At 48.8% G+C, this 15,634-nt stretch overlaps 1 protein-coding gene across 1 annotated transcript in view; it reads left to right on the forward strand.

The window, feature by feature from the left end:
* LOC147436681 (DUF21 domain-containing protein At4g14240-like) overlaps positions 1-15,634 on the forward strand; it is a 158,034-nt gene that overhangs the window by 64,971 nt on the left and 77,429 nt on the right. Inside the window, exons 7-10 of the mRNA XM_086489496.1 lie at positions 10,247-10,318; positions 10,410-10,477; positions 11,833-11,920; positions 11,997-12,070. Of these exons, the coding sequence (XP_086345622.1) occupies positions 10,247-10,318; positions 10,410-10,477; positions 11,833-11,920; positions 11,997-12,070 (302 nt within the window). The remainder of the gene's footprint in view (positions 1-10,246; positions 10,319-10,409; positions 10,478-11,832; positions 11,921-11,996; positions 12,071-15,634) is intronic.

Here is a 15,634-nt window from a genome sequence, read left to right on the forward strand (position 1 = left end):
CACATTGGGCGCATAGATGTTCAGGAAACCCACAAGGCTACCCTGAACCTGCATAGTAATCCACTGAGCCCTGCCTGGTACAATAATCCCTCTGCCCACAATGGCTTGCTGTAATGAGTCCGCAATAGTCATACATACCCCACCCTGGATGCCTCCAGGTCCAAAAGCAGCTGACCAAAAGGTATCATAGCGTCCATGCAAGATCTGACCACATCGCCGAATGCGGCTCTCCGACAAATGGTGCTCCTGAAGCATAAGGAGATCAATCTCTCCTCCCACAAGGCAACGCTGAAGCTCCTGACGCAATCGGCCCCGCTGTCGCTGAAACTGGGCCCACCTAATCCCTGCACGTTCCACGAGACGATCCTCATGGGGAGCGAGAGAGAACAGATGCTGCCGTAGCAGCAAGACGAGCTATCTTCGAAGCAGGCTTGGATGGGGAGTAATCCGCATCCGAGCGTCCTCTAGATAGGCGAGACTGCAGTGAGTGCCTGGTCCAAGCCCAAGTAGAGCGAGCCGTGCGTAAAGCAACCTCTGTCCAGGAGTCCTCATGAATGAATACATAGCAAGGCAAACACTGCGTATCAGCAAAAAAGTACACCACAATGTGTCTACATCCTGCAGAATCTGGGGGTGTCACCGCAAACTTGGCCAGTGGCCACAAAGTCTGCAGCAAATCTGTAATGCCAAGTTCTCCCATGTGGTGAGAGAACTCGAGAACCTGTGTATGCAACCATCCCACCACTGAGTCGAGGGACCACTCTGTCTCAGTCCTGCCACATAGGGGGAAGGAGAAACCAACTGCTGAGTCCAAGGCCTCTGTCCCCCTAGCGGCGAGGAACAAAGCGTGGACTCTGAAGCAGGCTGCCTCGTGGTCTGCTGCGGAATCGCCAAGAAAACGAGTAAACCCGTAATCGAAGAAATCCCAGCGGCGTCGGAGGTCAAAGCTCGTCAAACCACGAGGGATAGCTGCAAGAGGAGAAGTCTGAATCTGCAGTGGGGGCCGCATGAAGGGCTGACCCTCTCTCGCTAGGCGACTCGTGGCGAAGGCGCTGCCAAGAGATCTCCTGGCCGCCGGCAAGGGTCCAGTCTCCTGAGCCGACTGTGGTACTGAAGCAGGAGGAGGGGGAGAAGGGGGGGGGGGGGGGGGGGGGGGGGGGGGGAGAGGAGAAGCGGGGTGGGGCGGCAGAGACATGGGGGGGGCGAGGTGGGGAGTGAGCGGTAGCAGAGGGCGGGGGAGGGCATGAGGAGGAGGAGGGGAGATCGGAAGGCGGAGCGGCTGGCGAGGGTGAAGCGGAGGTGGTGGCTGGCGTAGGGGGCTCCTCCTGCTCAAGAGGACCAAAGCGGTTCCCCGTGGGAACCCACTGCTGCTGAGTAGGCACCTGGGGGCCACTCTGAGTGCCAGGCTGTCGCTGTGGCCCCTGGCGTCGACGGCAACGGGCCTGCTGCCACCCCTCCTCCGCTGGAGCCCCAGGCTCGGAGGGTGGCGCTGAATTTGTGCTCTGTGTCGCTGGCTGTGGTTGCGGCCCAGCCTTGGCAGGCTGGGGCTGAGGCTGAGGCTGAGGCTGGGGTGCGGGTCGTAGTCTCCTCCGTGGACAGGCCTTTGCTAGGTGGCCCATCTGTCTGCAAATGAAGCACTGGTTCGGGAGACCCGAGTACTCCACACTCTGTCTAAACCAACCCCCACTCACCCGAGGCAGAAGGATGACCTTCGGGAGCGTGTGGGTATCTCTGACCAAAACTCGAACTGAAGGGATGCCAGCCGCCTTGGCAGCTACTGATGCTGCCGTACGAGGTGTCTCCAGGACAGTTCCGATGGCGGAGCCAATCCTGGAGAGAAGTGGAAGGTACTCCCTCCGTAAATCCGGAAAGCAGACTGAGATGGGGATGTCCGCCTCCTCTACTAGCACATCCAAAGACGGGTCAAAACCATGTCGCCACTGTCGAAAGTGGGCGCGTGATGCTCGGATGGCCAATGGACTCATAGCTATGACCTTGGAGGCCATCTCGGAAGTCTCGAACTCAATCTGGTAGTACCCCCGTCCGAGAATCTGGACATCCAAGATCTTGCCCACCTCTGCGAGGAGGTGGGCCTGGAGAAGGTCTCGCAGCACTCCTCTGCTGGGACGAGTGCCGAGAACCTTGCAGATGACAGAAGTCGCCTGCAAGCATTCTACCTTTGTGGCAAGGCTCGCTTGCTCTGCCGGCGTAAGAGCAAGTCGAATGGTGGGCTCAGTGGGGTCGGGCGAGGGGGCTTCATTGGAGTCCCTCTGCGGTGGAGCATGAGCTGCCATCTGTGTCTGCTACTGGTAAAGAAAAGGCGGAGGATCGTCGACGAAAGAAAGGGGGGGAAGGCCTGTTGGACCGAGCACGTCAATGGTGCTGGCGACGCCCGTCAAGCAAGAATGGAGAGGGAGAAGGCTAACGGTAAAAAGCAAGCGAGGGGGGCGGACAGTGGGAGGGGCGGGCTGGCGTGGTTGATTGCGGGAACTGCTTCGGGCTGGCTGGCAGCAGCAGCAACGGGGGCAGCGCGAGGGGGGGGGGGGGGGGGGGGGGGGGGGGGGGGGGGGGAAGCAGCAGGAGAGCTGGCTGAGCTGGGCAGCGGGCAGCTGCGGGCTGCCAGTGCAGCGGACAGCAGCAGGGGTAGCGCGAGGGGAAGGGGGCAGTGCGAGGTGGACAAGCGGGAGAGCAGCGCGAGGGAGTGAGGGAGGGCGATGGCGCAAGGGGGGAGAGGTGTGAGCAGCAGCGAGCCCGATTCCTCCTCTTGCCAATCTTCAGGCATACCTTGGTGAATAGCTTGATTCATCATGCACTGTATCCATTTCTTAGCCTCATTACCCGACCATTTCAGCATTTCGGAGTTGAAGTGCAAAATGTCAGAGGCTTTCCCAGTGGCTAGTTTTTTCAAACCTCTCATAGCCGCTGCAAAAGTTATAGGTTCCTTAGTGTCAACCTGAATTTTAGCATTCATCATTATTTGAGCATCGGTGGGAGCATAGAGTGTTTGTGCATATACATACATTTCGTCCATGCTGAAATTTTCCAGTATATCCTCCTTTTTACCTTTCATGTTGCGCCATGCTTTCTTGGGTTCTTTCTAAATCGAATCACCTCTTGCTCCTCCTTCAAAAGTTCATGTATCCTTCTCTTTTTCCTTTTCAGCATTCTGTATTCCTTGGCTGCATTTTCCCACTCCTTCGTGGACTTATTGAAGCACTTTCGCCCCATAGTGACCTATGCTTCCTCTTCTATTGCTTGATGAAAGGTAGCCCAATTTTCTGAAATGTTCAGGGATATGCATTGTCTACTCAATATGTTGTCCAGAAAAGTGGCATAATCAAATTTCTTTGTAACTTGCATTTGATATGCCCAACTTGTCCCCTTTTGGAGGCGTTGTGTAGGCATGTGTGGGAGGTCTAGACATACATGAATTGGAGTATGGTCCGAGTTCGGTGACCGAGCACCAATTTTAAAGTGTCCAATTAAATCCAATGCATTGTGGCTAACTAACGCATAATCATTAGTGCTTCTTCCATGGTTTGATGTATAGCATGTGTATGCTCCAGAGCTTGCAAATTTCTTGGTGCCATTCATGACTACAAGTTGCATAGAATTCATCATAGATATCAAAGCCGAACCTTGTTCATTCATGAGGTGATCGCATGAGCATCTATCCCACATTGCATCTAATACAAGGTCGCCATCTTTGTCTGCCGGATGGATTGAGTAGTCAACCAATTGAACCTGTGTTGGCTATGCAAGCATTAAGATCCCCGAGTATCATCACTGCCCCCTTTGGTGTGTAGGTTGCAATATTTGCATATAAGTGTCGGGGGGGGGGGGGGGGGGGGGGGGGGGGGGGGGGGGGGGGGGGGGGGGGGGGGTGGGGGGGGGGGGGGGGGGGGGGGGGGGGGGGGGGGGGGGGGGGGGGGGGGGGGGGGGGGGGGGGGGGGGGGGGGGGGGGGGGGGGGGGGGGGGGGGGGGGGGGGGGGGGGGGGGGGGGGGGGGGGGGGGGGGGGGGGGGGGGGGGGGGGGGGGGGTGGGGGGGGGGGGGGGGGGGGGGGGGGGGGGGGGGGGGGGGGGGGGGGGGGGGGGGGGGGGGGGGGGGGGGGGGGGGGGGGGGGGGGGGGGGGGGGGGGGGGGGGGGGGGGGGGGGGGGGGGGGGGGGGGGGGGGGGGGGGGGGGGGGGGGGGGGGGGGGGGGGGGGGGGGGGGGGTGGGGGGGGGGGGGGGGGGGGGGGGGGGGGGGGGGGGGGGGGGGGGGGGGGGGGGGGGGGGGGGGTGGGGGGGGGGGGGGGGGGGGGGGGGGGGGGGGGGGGGGGGGGGGGGGGGGGGGGGGGGGGGGGGGGGGGGGGGGGGGGGGGGGGGGGGGGGGGGGGGGGGGGTGGGGGGGGGGGGGGGGGGGGGGTCCAACATTGTGCATACAATTGCGCGATTGTTTTAGGCCTCTACTTACCCACACGGTGTGCCCCATACACCACTACATCATGCATGCCAAATTTGTTTGCAAGGAGGTCCGTGACCTCCGTATTCAACATGAGTACTTTCTCATTGTCAGATTCGGGTATGCCTCGAATCACAATATTCATAATGGGTTTCTCTCGCTCATTATATTCTGTGTCATCTACATTTGCATATGTCTCATGTGTCTGCGGCATAACATTTGGAGTACTTACTACATGTGCCCAGGAGGTCATATTTCCTGTTGCATTATCACTCATATGTGCGAGAGAGAGAGAGAGAGAGAGAGAGAGAGAGAGAGAGAGAGAGAGAGAGAGAGAGAGAGAGAGAGAGAGAGATGAGATTTGATTTGATTTGATATTCACGTCCACGGGGGGCCAAAATGACCCATGGGACCTTTTAGACATTCTCCTCTTTCGAGGGTGTGTTACTCGTGTGACTTTTTTGTGTCTTTTATGAGTGTTTTGTGGTGTTCTAGTATGCGGGCAAGATATGTCCCGAGAGCTGTAGGGGAGGGGTCCGTTTTTGAGAGCAACTCGGCGAGAGTATGGCATCCGTGTATGAGCTGCTGAAAATCAGCTCGAATATGTGCGTATGCTGGGCATTCTAACGTCACATGTGCTTCATCTTCAAGGGCTCGCATAGTACATGATGTGCATATTCTTTTCTGAGCATCAATTTTCAGCCAGCCGCCTGTTTCTATCTTAAGCAAGTGTGATCTTGTACGCATCAGAGTTATGGATTTTCTTGCCATATGGGGCATAGGCGTTTGGATGTGTACTTGGGCTTCCGGCTTGCTTGTGCTGTAGAGCTCCCAGTATTTTGTGTTGACATGTTTGCAATAATATTCGAACTTGGACCGATGTGTGGTCGTTCGCCATTTATTGTGAAGGCATTCAAGTAGTGCTATTTCAAAATTCATCATACATTCCCCTTCTTCCCCCTTGACAATGGGCATGTCCACATATGCCTGTACATTCCATTTTGCAAACCACTTCCTTATGTCTTGGATAAGGCTCGATGTTAAGAATTTACTTTTCTTAGTCTTTTGTAGTGCACATCCGGCCTTCCATGCTATGTGGGGGATTCGAGTGGAGGGCATCAATTTAACTTTCATAATGTATGTAAACATTCTTTGCAGGGCTTTCATTTCGAGGGGTCTTTTGCCTGTTTCCAAAAGCAACACTGAATACGGTGTAGTTTTTTTGACTCCGAGATGTCTACATAGGAACTTCTTTTGTATCTTTTCAATCTCATTCCATGGGTGGGCTGAGATACTAGCTCCCCAAATTTCTACTCCGTATAGGATGGCCTGTACTACACACGTCTCAAATATAATTGCTTTAATTTCCCATCTCTTGATGACTTTTTGTGTATACATGTTTTCAAGTTGGTAATATTTGGCATGCCCCACATCAATTCTATTTCGTGCACATTGTCCCCAAGCATAATTAGATGGTATATCCATTCCCAAGTACATAAAGCTGTCTACTCTTTCAATTTGCTTCCCTTGGTACATGAGAGTTGGTTGAATTTCTTGTCTTCTTTGAGTCCTCACTAGCATAAACTTTGTCTTGTTTACATTGATTGAGAGCCCTATGTTTTCACAAAAGGTATGCATGGCATCTACCAATTTTTGAAGAGATACTATATCATGTGCAAAAAGAGCAACATCATCTGCATATATGAGTAGCAGAAGTGTGAGCATTCCGATGGCCGGTCCATCTGGTTCTTCTGCGAGTGCCTGGGGTATGAAGTCCTCAATCTGGTCTATGCATAGCCCGAAGAGAGTTGGGGATAAAGGGCATCCTTGCTTAACTCCCATGTTGCTTGAGAATTCCTTGGACATACCTGCATGTGTTTTCAGCTGGCATAGAACTCTTTGGTAAAGATCTGCCACTGCAATTCTGAGATGGAGTGGTACTCCGATACTTTCCATTCTTTGCCATAGGCCAGTTCTCGGGACCGTGTCGAATGCTTTTGTGAAATCAACAAAACAACAGTACAAGGTTTTCCCTTTTAGCCGGCTCTCTTCCATTAAGACCTTGAGTGAAATAAGGTGGTCAATCGTATATGCTTGGGTCTAAAACCTGCTTGTCCTATTGCGCGCTTGCGATTTGTTTCTGCCCATGAGCTTATGGCTTGTTCTAGAACACTCCCCAGAAGTTTAGACATACATGATCCAACCGTGATGGTTCGGTAATTAGTGGGCTGATTTACATCCCCTTTTTTGAAAAGTGCTTTTATCCAATTTCGTTGCCAGTCTGCTGGCAGCCCTTGTGTGATTGCCTTATTAATTAATCCATGTATCCATTCCCGTGCAATGTTGCCTGACCATTTGAGCATTTCGGAATTGAAGTGTAGCGTATCGGGTGCTTTACCATTGGCTAATTTTTGTATGCCTTTGGTCACCGTTGTGAAATCGAAAGGCTCTTTTATTGGAATTTCATGGTGCATATCTGGCATCCCCTGTGCGTCTTCATGTACATACAATTGTTCCACATATGCGTACATGTCTTCTGGACTTATGTCTCCGATAGTGTCCTGCCGCTTTCCTTTCATTCTCAGCCATTCCCCCTTGGGGTTCTTTTTGAAATTCGCTATGGCCTGTGTTTCAGTGTGCAACTCATATTCTCTTCTCTTCCTTCGCTTGAGAGTATTGTAGATCTTTGCTAAATCTACCGGCTGTTTGGGGTGTTAGCCGCAACTGTTTCTTTGCATTTTTGCATTCCTCATCGAACCAGGGGTTGTGTAGTAACCCTTACCTTTTCTGTATGTTTTCCCCATTGTTTCCTCTACTGCTTCGCATAATGCATGTTTGAAAATTTGCCAGGTGTTTTCAATGTTAGATGGCATACATTCTTGAGCAAGTTTCTTGTCTAAGCATGTTGCATATGCTTGCTTCTTATCTATTTGCATCTTATATGTCCATGATCGGGGTTGGGACTGTTTTTCCTCAATTCGAGAAGGTATGTGCAGCCATACATGTATTGGTGTGTGGTCTGAGCGTCTGTAGATCCCATCTATGTATACAGAGTCTGTCTCCCGCATGAAGGTGTAGCGAGTAGGGGCTGCTGCCCGTAGCCTATGTGCGCCACTAAACTGAAAAGAGATGGTCAACGACACAAGAGCATGATCCACTGCCACACCAACACGTCTGGGTCCAACCGTGAGATCTTCGATACTAGAGATGAGGCTCGGCTGTGCCATGACATAATCCACTGTGCTGGCTCCATGTCTGTGTGGAAAGCATGTAAAACCCCCCGCAGCGGGAAATCTTTGTAGGCCATGTAAGATGGCCAATCTATGTACAGTCCCCATGTCTATCAAGTGTCGTCCATACTCAGTGTGTTCTCCATCTTGTGATAGTCTGGATAGGCCCGTCTCTGCAACATCGAGCTCTCTCAGCATCTCCTCTGAAGTATTATAAAATACTGTCTAATGATGGGCATTCCTAGCATTGAAATCCCCTAGAATGATGATGTCACGATCTCTAGAGAACTCCCATAAGTCATCATCCAAAATAGAAAAGGGGGACTGTCCTTTGGGTGGTGCATACACTGACGTACTCGGGGGAAAGTAGTAAATAGCAATGTAAAGATATATGTCTGTCTCTGCTCTCAATCTCATCCACATGTACCTAGCTTGCTCATCCCTGCGGGCTATATGTATCAATGGCTGCAACTCTTCCCTGAATAACACTGCCACTCCTCTTGAGCCCCGCTCTCTGTGCTCTGATTGTGTCTCCTGTCTACAGGTTGTCTCCCATCTATATCCACTAATGTGAGGCATAGACTGCCCAGGGGCCTGATGTGTCTCAGAGTAGAAGACGATGTCTCTTCCCGTAAAACTATTCTCAAAAGCATCCGCATGAAGTCGCATAGATCCATTACAATTCCAAGTGGCAACTTTGAGTGTGGTCCCATAGGTCTCGCACCATCATGTGGACCGCCGCTCTACAATCACCACCCGGCCATCTCTGTAGAAGGCCGTCTTTCCCTTCTCCCTTGCCGCTTGAATCTCTGGCATTACCTCTCTCATATGCGCAAGCTGTGTGAGAGTGAGAAGATCTCCAAGGAATATGCCCGTTTTCTTTAGTGTAGGACACTTCTTCAAGAAGTCTTCTTTGCCTCCATGGATGGGAAACGGATGATTAAAGCTCTCCCTTTTGAAGTTTCCCCATTGCCTTGTGTCTTCTTCCCCACCCTCCATGCTTTTGTATGAGTAGCCTCACTACCCATCATGCGGAGAAGTTCTTCAACTTTCCCTTCTACATCATCTCGGTCTTTTAGATCAGTTACTCTTATATGCAAAGCTCTAGTTTTCCTTCGCTGCTCTTTTTCTAGAGTCATGTTGATGATTGTAGGAGTGGGGACAGATGTGGTTTCTTTTCCTTTCCCTTTCTTAGCGACTTCTATCCATTTCTCGGCCTCATCCGCCTTCTTTTGCGTCTTCGTGATCACATCCATCCACGAAGACGTCTTTACCACCTTCTATTTCTCCTCCTCTTTGATCATCCGTACCTGCTCCTTGATGACCTTGATTTTCTCTATCACCAAAGGCTGGAATTCCCCTTCCTCTAGTCCACTGCTTGCTCTATCAGCAAGCTCTCGCTTGAGGGCTAAGACCTCTTCTTTAAGTGCTTTGGAGTCCGCCTTAAGTGCTTGTAGCTCTGCGTGCAGGTCCTCTTTCTCTTTCTCTTTCTTCCACTGCGCACCTTCGTTGAGAAACATTTGAAGAAGGTTGGCCTTCTCTTTCCACCATCCCTCCGTTTCTGCTTTCCATTCTTTCATCTCCCTTTCCATTTGTGTTATCTGCTTGTTTTTAAGCACAAAGGTTGCCTTCGGATGGGGCTTACACACTGGTGAAGCGCTCATGACCTCCATCAAAAACACAATCTACACTTGTGCAAGGCCAACCCACTATGTCCACATCACGCATGCATCCATGTCCCGCATAGTGCATACATATGTTTTCCTCATATCAATCATACATTTTTGATTTTTGATTTTTGATTTTTTGCTAATTTTTGTCAAAGCTGTTTTGTATTTTGTAAATATGCAGGTCCTTACAATTTCTGCCAAAAAATCTCCAATCTGATATTTTTTGAATTTCCCGTATTTCCTGTAACTATGAATTTCTGCCTGTTTGGGGGGGGGGGGCGGGCTGGCTGGGCGAGAGGGTGTTGGGGGTGGCGCAGCAGCGAACAGCAGCAGCGTGGGTGGCACGTAACAGCTGCAGCGGGTGAGCAAGGCAGGAGGAAGAAGAAGAAGAAGAAGAAGAAGAGTATTTTAATGTCGTTGGAAACTATCCCAAGAGACCTTAAAGATCTATCCGACGAGGAGAGTTGAACTCAAGACCTCTTATTCAAGAGGGAAATGGCATAACCAATCTACCACACTTGGGTGATAGAAAGGTTATACCATTTTTCTCTTTTTATTAGCCACAACCCCCCCCCCCCCCCCCCCCCCCCCCCCCCCTCCCCCCCGCGAGAAGAAGAGTATTTTAATGTCATAGGAAACTATCCCAAGAGACCTTAAAGATCTATCCGACGAGGAGAGTTGAACTCAAGACCTGTTATTCAATAGGGAAATGGCATAACCAATCTACCACACTTGGGTGATAGAAAGGTTATACCATTTTCCTCTTTTTATTAGCGCACGCACCCCCCACACACCCCGTGTGTGTAGAGAGAGAGAGAGAGAGAGAGAGAGAGAGAGAGAGAGAGAGAGAGAGAGAGAGAGAGAGAGATTTTTAAGAATTGATTTTTGACATTTAGAAAATAGGAAGGTAAAGGAGGGGAGCTTTCACGTGATGAGACTACAATTATCAAAGGAGCTTTAGACCTTACACTAAAGGTTTCTAAAAGACGACAGTTAATGTTTTTCTGATTGGTTTCCTTCCGCTGGAAAAACGTGATTATTTTGTTTGTATTATTTGTCCGCACAGACGGTAGCAGAAGCGATGACACCGATAGAGTCAACATTTTCAATAGCTGTTGATACTAGACTGGATTGGTACTTATCTTTTTTGAACTTTGTCATATTTGTTACTGAATTGCTTGTTGCATTAAAGGAACCTCGAATGGTAGTCTTTGTCTATAGTTCTTTCTGCTAAAATGTATCTGTGATGAGGAAAACAAAAGTGTCATGGTTTCTCCAATCATGACATAATATCTTTTTTTCTTTTCTTTTTTTTTCAAGGAAACCTCAAACCACTCTGTGGAATGTGTTTAATTACCTACTTTTTGTGATTCTTTTTTTAATATGATGAATGTGTATTTTAGTACCTCTGGACAAAAGTTCTCAGTCAATGAAGTGAACTTTGGATGGGACATTAGCTAGAAAACCCATTTTTTGTAGCTTATTTGAATAACTTTTAGAATGTGAATGTGGGTGTTTCTACAAAAAGAAAAAACATACATTCCTGAGTTTACTGCCTGCAGTCGCTCCTTTGAATGGAACATCAGGTAGACATTGGCAGGTTTTTTCTAGCATATTTGTAGACATAGTTTTAACATACATTCTCATATGGCAAACGCATACGGGTATGGAAGTATGATTGGAGTATGTTTCAACCCTTGAATGTGAAACATTTGTGATCCTAATTTCACTCAAAAAAATACAAATTATAATATATAGTAAGCACTCATAGCACCCTAAAAATATAGAATTATTCACATCTTATTTCACTCTAGGAATCACTAAAAATTTGGATTATCATTCATGGGCACATCAACCTCATTAGCTTAAATTTTTCATGCCAATTTTAGCCAAGTATGATATCATTTTTAGGCAATGAATTTTTTTTTCATATGGGCATGGTTCAGCTAACCATACGAGTATGTTTGCAACTATGCTTGTAGAATATACGTGTGTTTGGATGAGGAGACCTTTTTTGTGTGATTATTCCATATGCAACAAATCGTCCCTACTGTCATGGACATACTTTCTTTTTAATTTAGTGGCTGCTTAATTTTTTAGACCGCAGTGCACAATGCCATTTCATCATGTGCAATCACCTTTGGTGGAGCAGCCTTCAAAACTTAAGGAAGATTGATTGTGTGTTTGTATCTGTGTTTAGGCCTGGTATTGACTTCCTGAAGTAAGAAGCTTGGTAGTGCAGGTTCTAAAAATGAAATTGATTGTACACAATATGCTGTTAATTTGCAACTTGAATGGATATGGAAATTTGTGACTCGTTATTTTATCTTAGGAAGTGTATGATCTTAGAATGTAAATGATTTTATATGGGAAAATGTTTTAAAAATGTTCATGTCTTAAGGAAGATTCAATATGCATTTGAGGTGTGCTTGGAGCGGTTTTGGTCGGCAGCTTGGTAGTGCAGGTTCTAAAACAGAGATTGATTGTAGGGAGGCATTGGGGACAATCTTGGCGACTGGCCATAGCCGTGTTCCAGTGTACTTCGGAGATTCCAAAAATTTGATCGGGCTTCTTTTGGTATTCACTGGACTAGAGCACTGCTATCATGTGTTGATTTCTGTTGCTGACTTCTGACTCGGCATATGCTACACAGGTCAAGAACCTTATAACAGTGCATGCAGAAGATGAGATGCCTGTCAGTGCCATCTCTATTCGAAAACTTCCCAGGTAGACTGTCATGTTGGTGTGGACTTTCCGTCTTCCCTGGGAGCGGTTCTCTCTGTTGAACTATGAATCTCTTGTGCTCTATCCAAGTAGCATTTTCACTTCAGAACTATGAAGCACCTTTTGGTTTCACTTTTGTGTCCTCCACGCCTCGTTGTAGTGGTGTGATCCCAAGCTTTATTTGCCTAAACCTGACTCTAAATAATTGACTCAGAAATTTACAAATGAAAAGCAAAAAGTCCTCAAGGTGGACCCTAGGAGGAGTAGGTGATGTACCAATCAGGTGGCCATTAACTGCCCATATGCTGTGTACTAGTCTATAGAATTTGAAAATCTGTCCCCAAACGGGTAGAAGATTGAGGTGCTGCTCTTGTGCTGCTCTTGAAGATCTTCCTGACGTATGCATTTTGGTTTCAAATATTACAGGTTTTCCCATCAAATCTCTAATGCCCGAAAATTTCATTTCAATCCTTTTAGTATTGTGGAGGCAAGAAGCATAGTTTGAAATCGTTTTGGAACTTTCCGACTTGTGAGAGGGGTATTCAAGAAGACGGTTGATTAGCCGTCTTATACGCTTTGGACATCTTTTCCATCTCATCTTCTTTCCATATAATAGTGAGCCAAGGAGAACCTTATTATCTGCGGACTTCGGAACAATTTAAAATAGGCATGGCATTGTTGTCACCAAGAATAAACGAGAATAGCATCCATATTACCAGCCTACTTACTAAGTTGGATCTTCTTGCAAATCTATTCAAAGGTAATTTTGGCAAGCTTTTTTGTAATGCTCGCTCGAAAAGAGAAGCATGAAAGTGTGCATCCCCTAGCACTCTTGCTTGCAAGACTCTGTCTTGGCCATGGATGTTGGAGCATGTGCCACTTTGCTTCCTTAAACAACTTACAATCAAGTTCTTGTGCTCAAAAGCCAAGCTTGTAGTAGTTGTATTTTCTTTTAGATCCTTTTTTGTATCCGGACATGGTATCAGATTCACTATGTTGTAATAGCTTGGTCTCATAGGTCATTTTGGCCTTTTGAAGACGTTAATATATCATTTCATTTCTCATTCAAATCTGCTCTCTCTCTCTCTCTCTCTCTCTCTCTCTCTCTCTCTCTCTCTTTGGCTCTTTGACACTTTGGTGGCTTCTGCATTGCTTTATGGAGCTGAGATTTGGGGACCTTCACTGGATCATCACGGGAGGACAGGCCGCAGTGATGGATGGGGGGGACATGGAGAAGCCTCTGGTCTCTATGATCTCGTGGCTCATTAGAGCCAAGGCTTCAGTACCACGTGCTATTGTACGAGCAGAGCTAGCTGCCCCCCACTGGTGGTTGAGGCGCTCACCAGATCTGTCTCCTTCATACACCGCATGTGGGAACTTCCTAGAGAAAGATATCCACGCCTTGCACTTGAGTCCTCTCGACAGTTAGCCATGCAGGGAGATACAGCATGCTGGTATGGGGAGATGACATCATGGTTTCAGGCGCATGGGTTCAGCATAGACAGATTGCCTCCCTTCCAGTACTCACTGGATGCGCCCTCTCTGACTCTTACACAGTCCGAGATCACCAGGCTCATTCGCCAGGACTTGACTCAGCTAGACACCAAGAGGACATGGATACAGCCAACACAGGAGCTGGGCACGAAGATGGCTTTCGATAGAGAGCACCTCCTCCAGCTTACGGAGGATGGTTTTGTGACAAGGCCTAGATACATGGACACCCACTTGTCTCATGGGATACGATGTGCTATTGGCCAGATACACACATCTTCACACCAGCTGCGGATCGAGACTGGGAGAGACAGCGGAGTACCAGCAGAGGCCAGGACATGCCCCCTATGTGACATCGAGCCTGAGACAGAGTTGCACTACACATGCCACTGCCCCGTCTACTACGAGATACGAGGCCGCTTCCATTGCTTGTTCAGAGAGGGCTTTGGACATTTCTCTAGAGTCATGCGATACGAGGATCAGAGATGCCTGGGTTTGTTCTTGCTCGAGCTGCGCAGACACAGAGAGAGCCTGATGAGAGGAGAGGCTAGCTAGTCTCAGAGACAGATCACGGACTTCTTTAGAGCTGCCACTGGACACTCGAAGGAGTTACTACCACAGCAGAGCTCGTCGCTTTACACCAGAGGTATACTGATCGACCGAGCGACTGAGATGGGGAGATCCAAACGCCCACAACTGCGGAGGACTACACAGCATCGACGGAGGCTGCATCAGAGGATTCGGGTCACGTTGGCTTGACATGCATGACGCCCGGTCAGACTACTGATCATGGAGGAGATTGATGAGATCCGCCAGCGACCGATGCTCGATCTCATGTGATCCAGCTATCCCAGCTAGTTTGTTTAGCTGCTTAGTCCACACCTAGTAGTTTAGGATTCCATAGTATTTTATTTTGTCATTTTGTCATTTTGTCATCTTGTTACTTTGACTTTGTATCAGATCCACCACATTGTAACTTTTTGGTCTCATAGGTCACTTTGGCCTTTTGAAGACGTTAATATAACATTTCATTTCATTTCATCTCTCTCTCTCTCTCTCTCTTTGTGAAGCAGCACTTCTTGTTGCGCATCATGTCCATTAGTATCATGGCTTCCATGGGATTGGATGGAGGAGGGTTAATGGGACGATTAGGTTCTTCTCCTTGATGCTTTCCACTTGGAAATGGCTTTTTGAATCTCTCTCCTGATTTTGGCTTTTTGAAGACATTTATAAATTGCTCTCTCTCTCTCTCTCTCTCTCTCTCTCTCTCTCTCTCTCTCTCTCTCTCTCTCTCTCTCGTACCACAGAGGTAAGAGGGGCCACCACCACCACGGAGCTCGGTTCCAACTTCCCACCCATACACACACCAGTGGTACTCTCATTGATTGAGCTATAGAGTTGGGGAGATCGAGACGACCACGAATGAGGAGGGGAGCCATGCAGCACTGACGGAAATTGCGGCAGAGGATCCACAGGATTCTAGCACGACAACCAGAGTGTCGATCACAATAGGCTTCATGCTACTGCTATACTGTATCATGGTGCACTTATCCCCACTTTGTACCTTCGTGGCATTATACCATTGCTGAGCTTACGAGCCACCCATAGGAGTCGGTAGCACTCCTATCTCCGTTTTTTGTTGGTAGTTTTCTTTGTTTGTACCCAGACTTGGTACTAGACTCATTATTGTAATCAATTTGGTCTCATAGGTCATTTTGGTCTTTTGTAGACGTAAATATATCATTTCATTTCTCTCTGTGTTCATGTGCGAACTGCTTTTGATGACGTAGCGGGCTGCTCCCCCCCTCCCTCTGCACGAAGTGGAGACCTCTCTGCGCGTGACCTGCAAGCAGCTCTCTACCCGACCTCCTACTTCACAAGGATTGCTATCACCATCAGAAAAACAACATTACGAGGCTGGTTTCCTACACACGAGGGCAATGTTTGTAGTGCTGCAATTTCAGCCCCTCCCTGCGTTGATGTAACAGTCACCCGCAAGCCAATTCTCACAGCTTCTTGTCCTTTTTTGCACTCACATACACAGCACGCATTTCACGGCCCTAGCTCACACAGTCC

The sequence above is a fragment of the Adiantum capillus-veneris genome, chromosome 18 (genome assembly GCF_014529385.1).
Source record: "Adiantum capillus-veneris isolate H3 chromosome 18, ASM1452938v2, whole genome shotgun sequence".
Lineage (NCBI taxonomy): Eukaryota > Viridiplantae > Streptophyta > Polypodiopsida > Polypodiales > Pteridaceae > Adiantum > Adiantum capillus-veneris.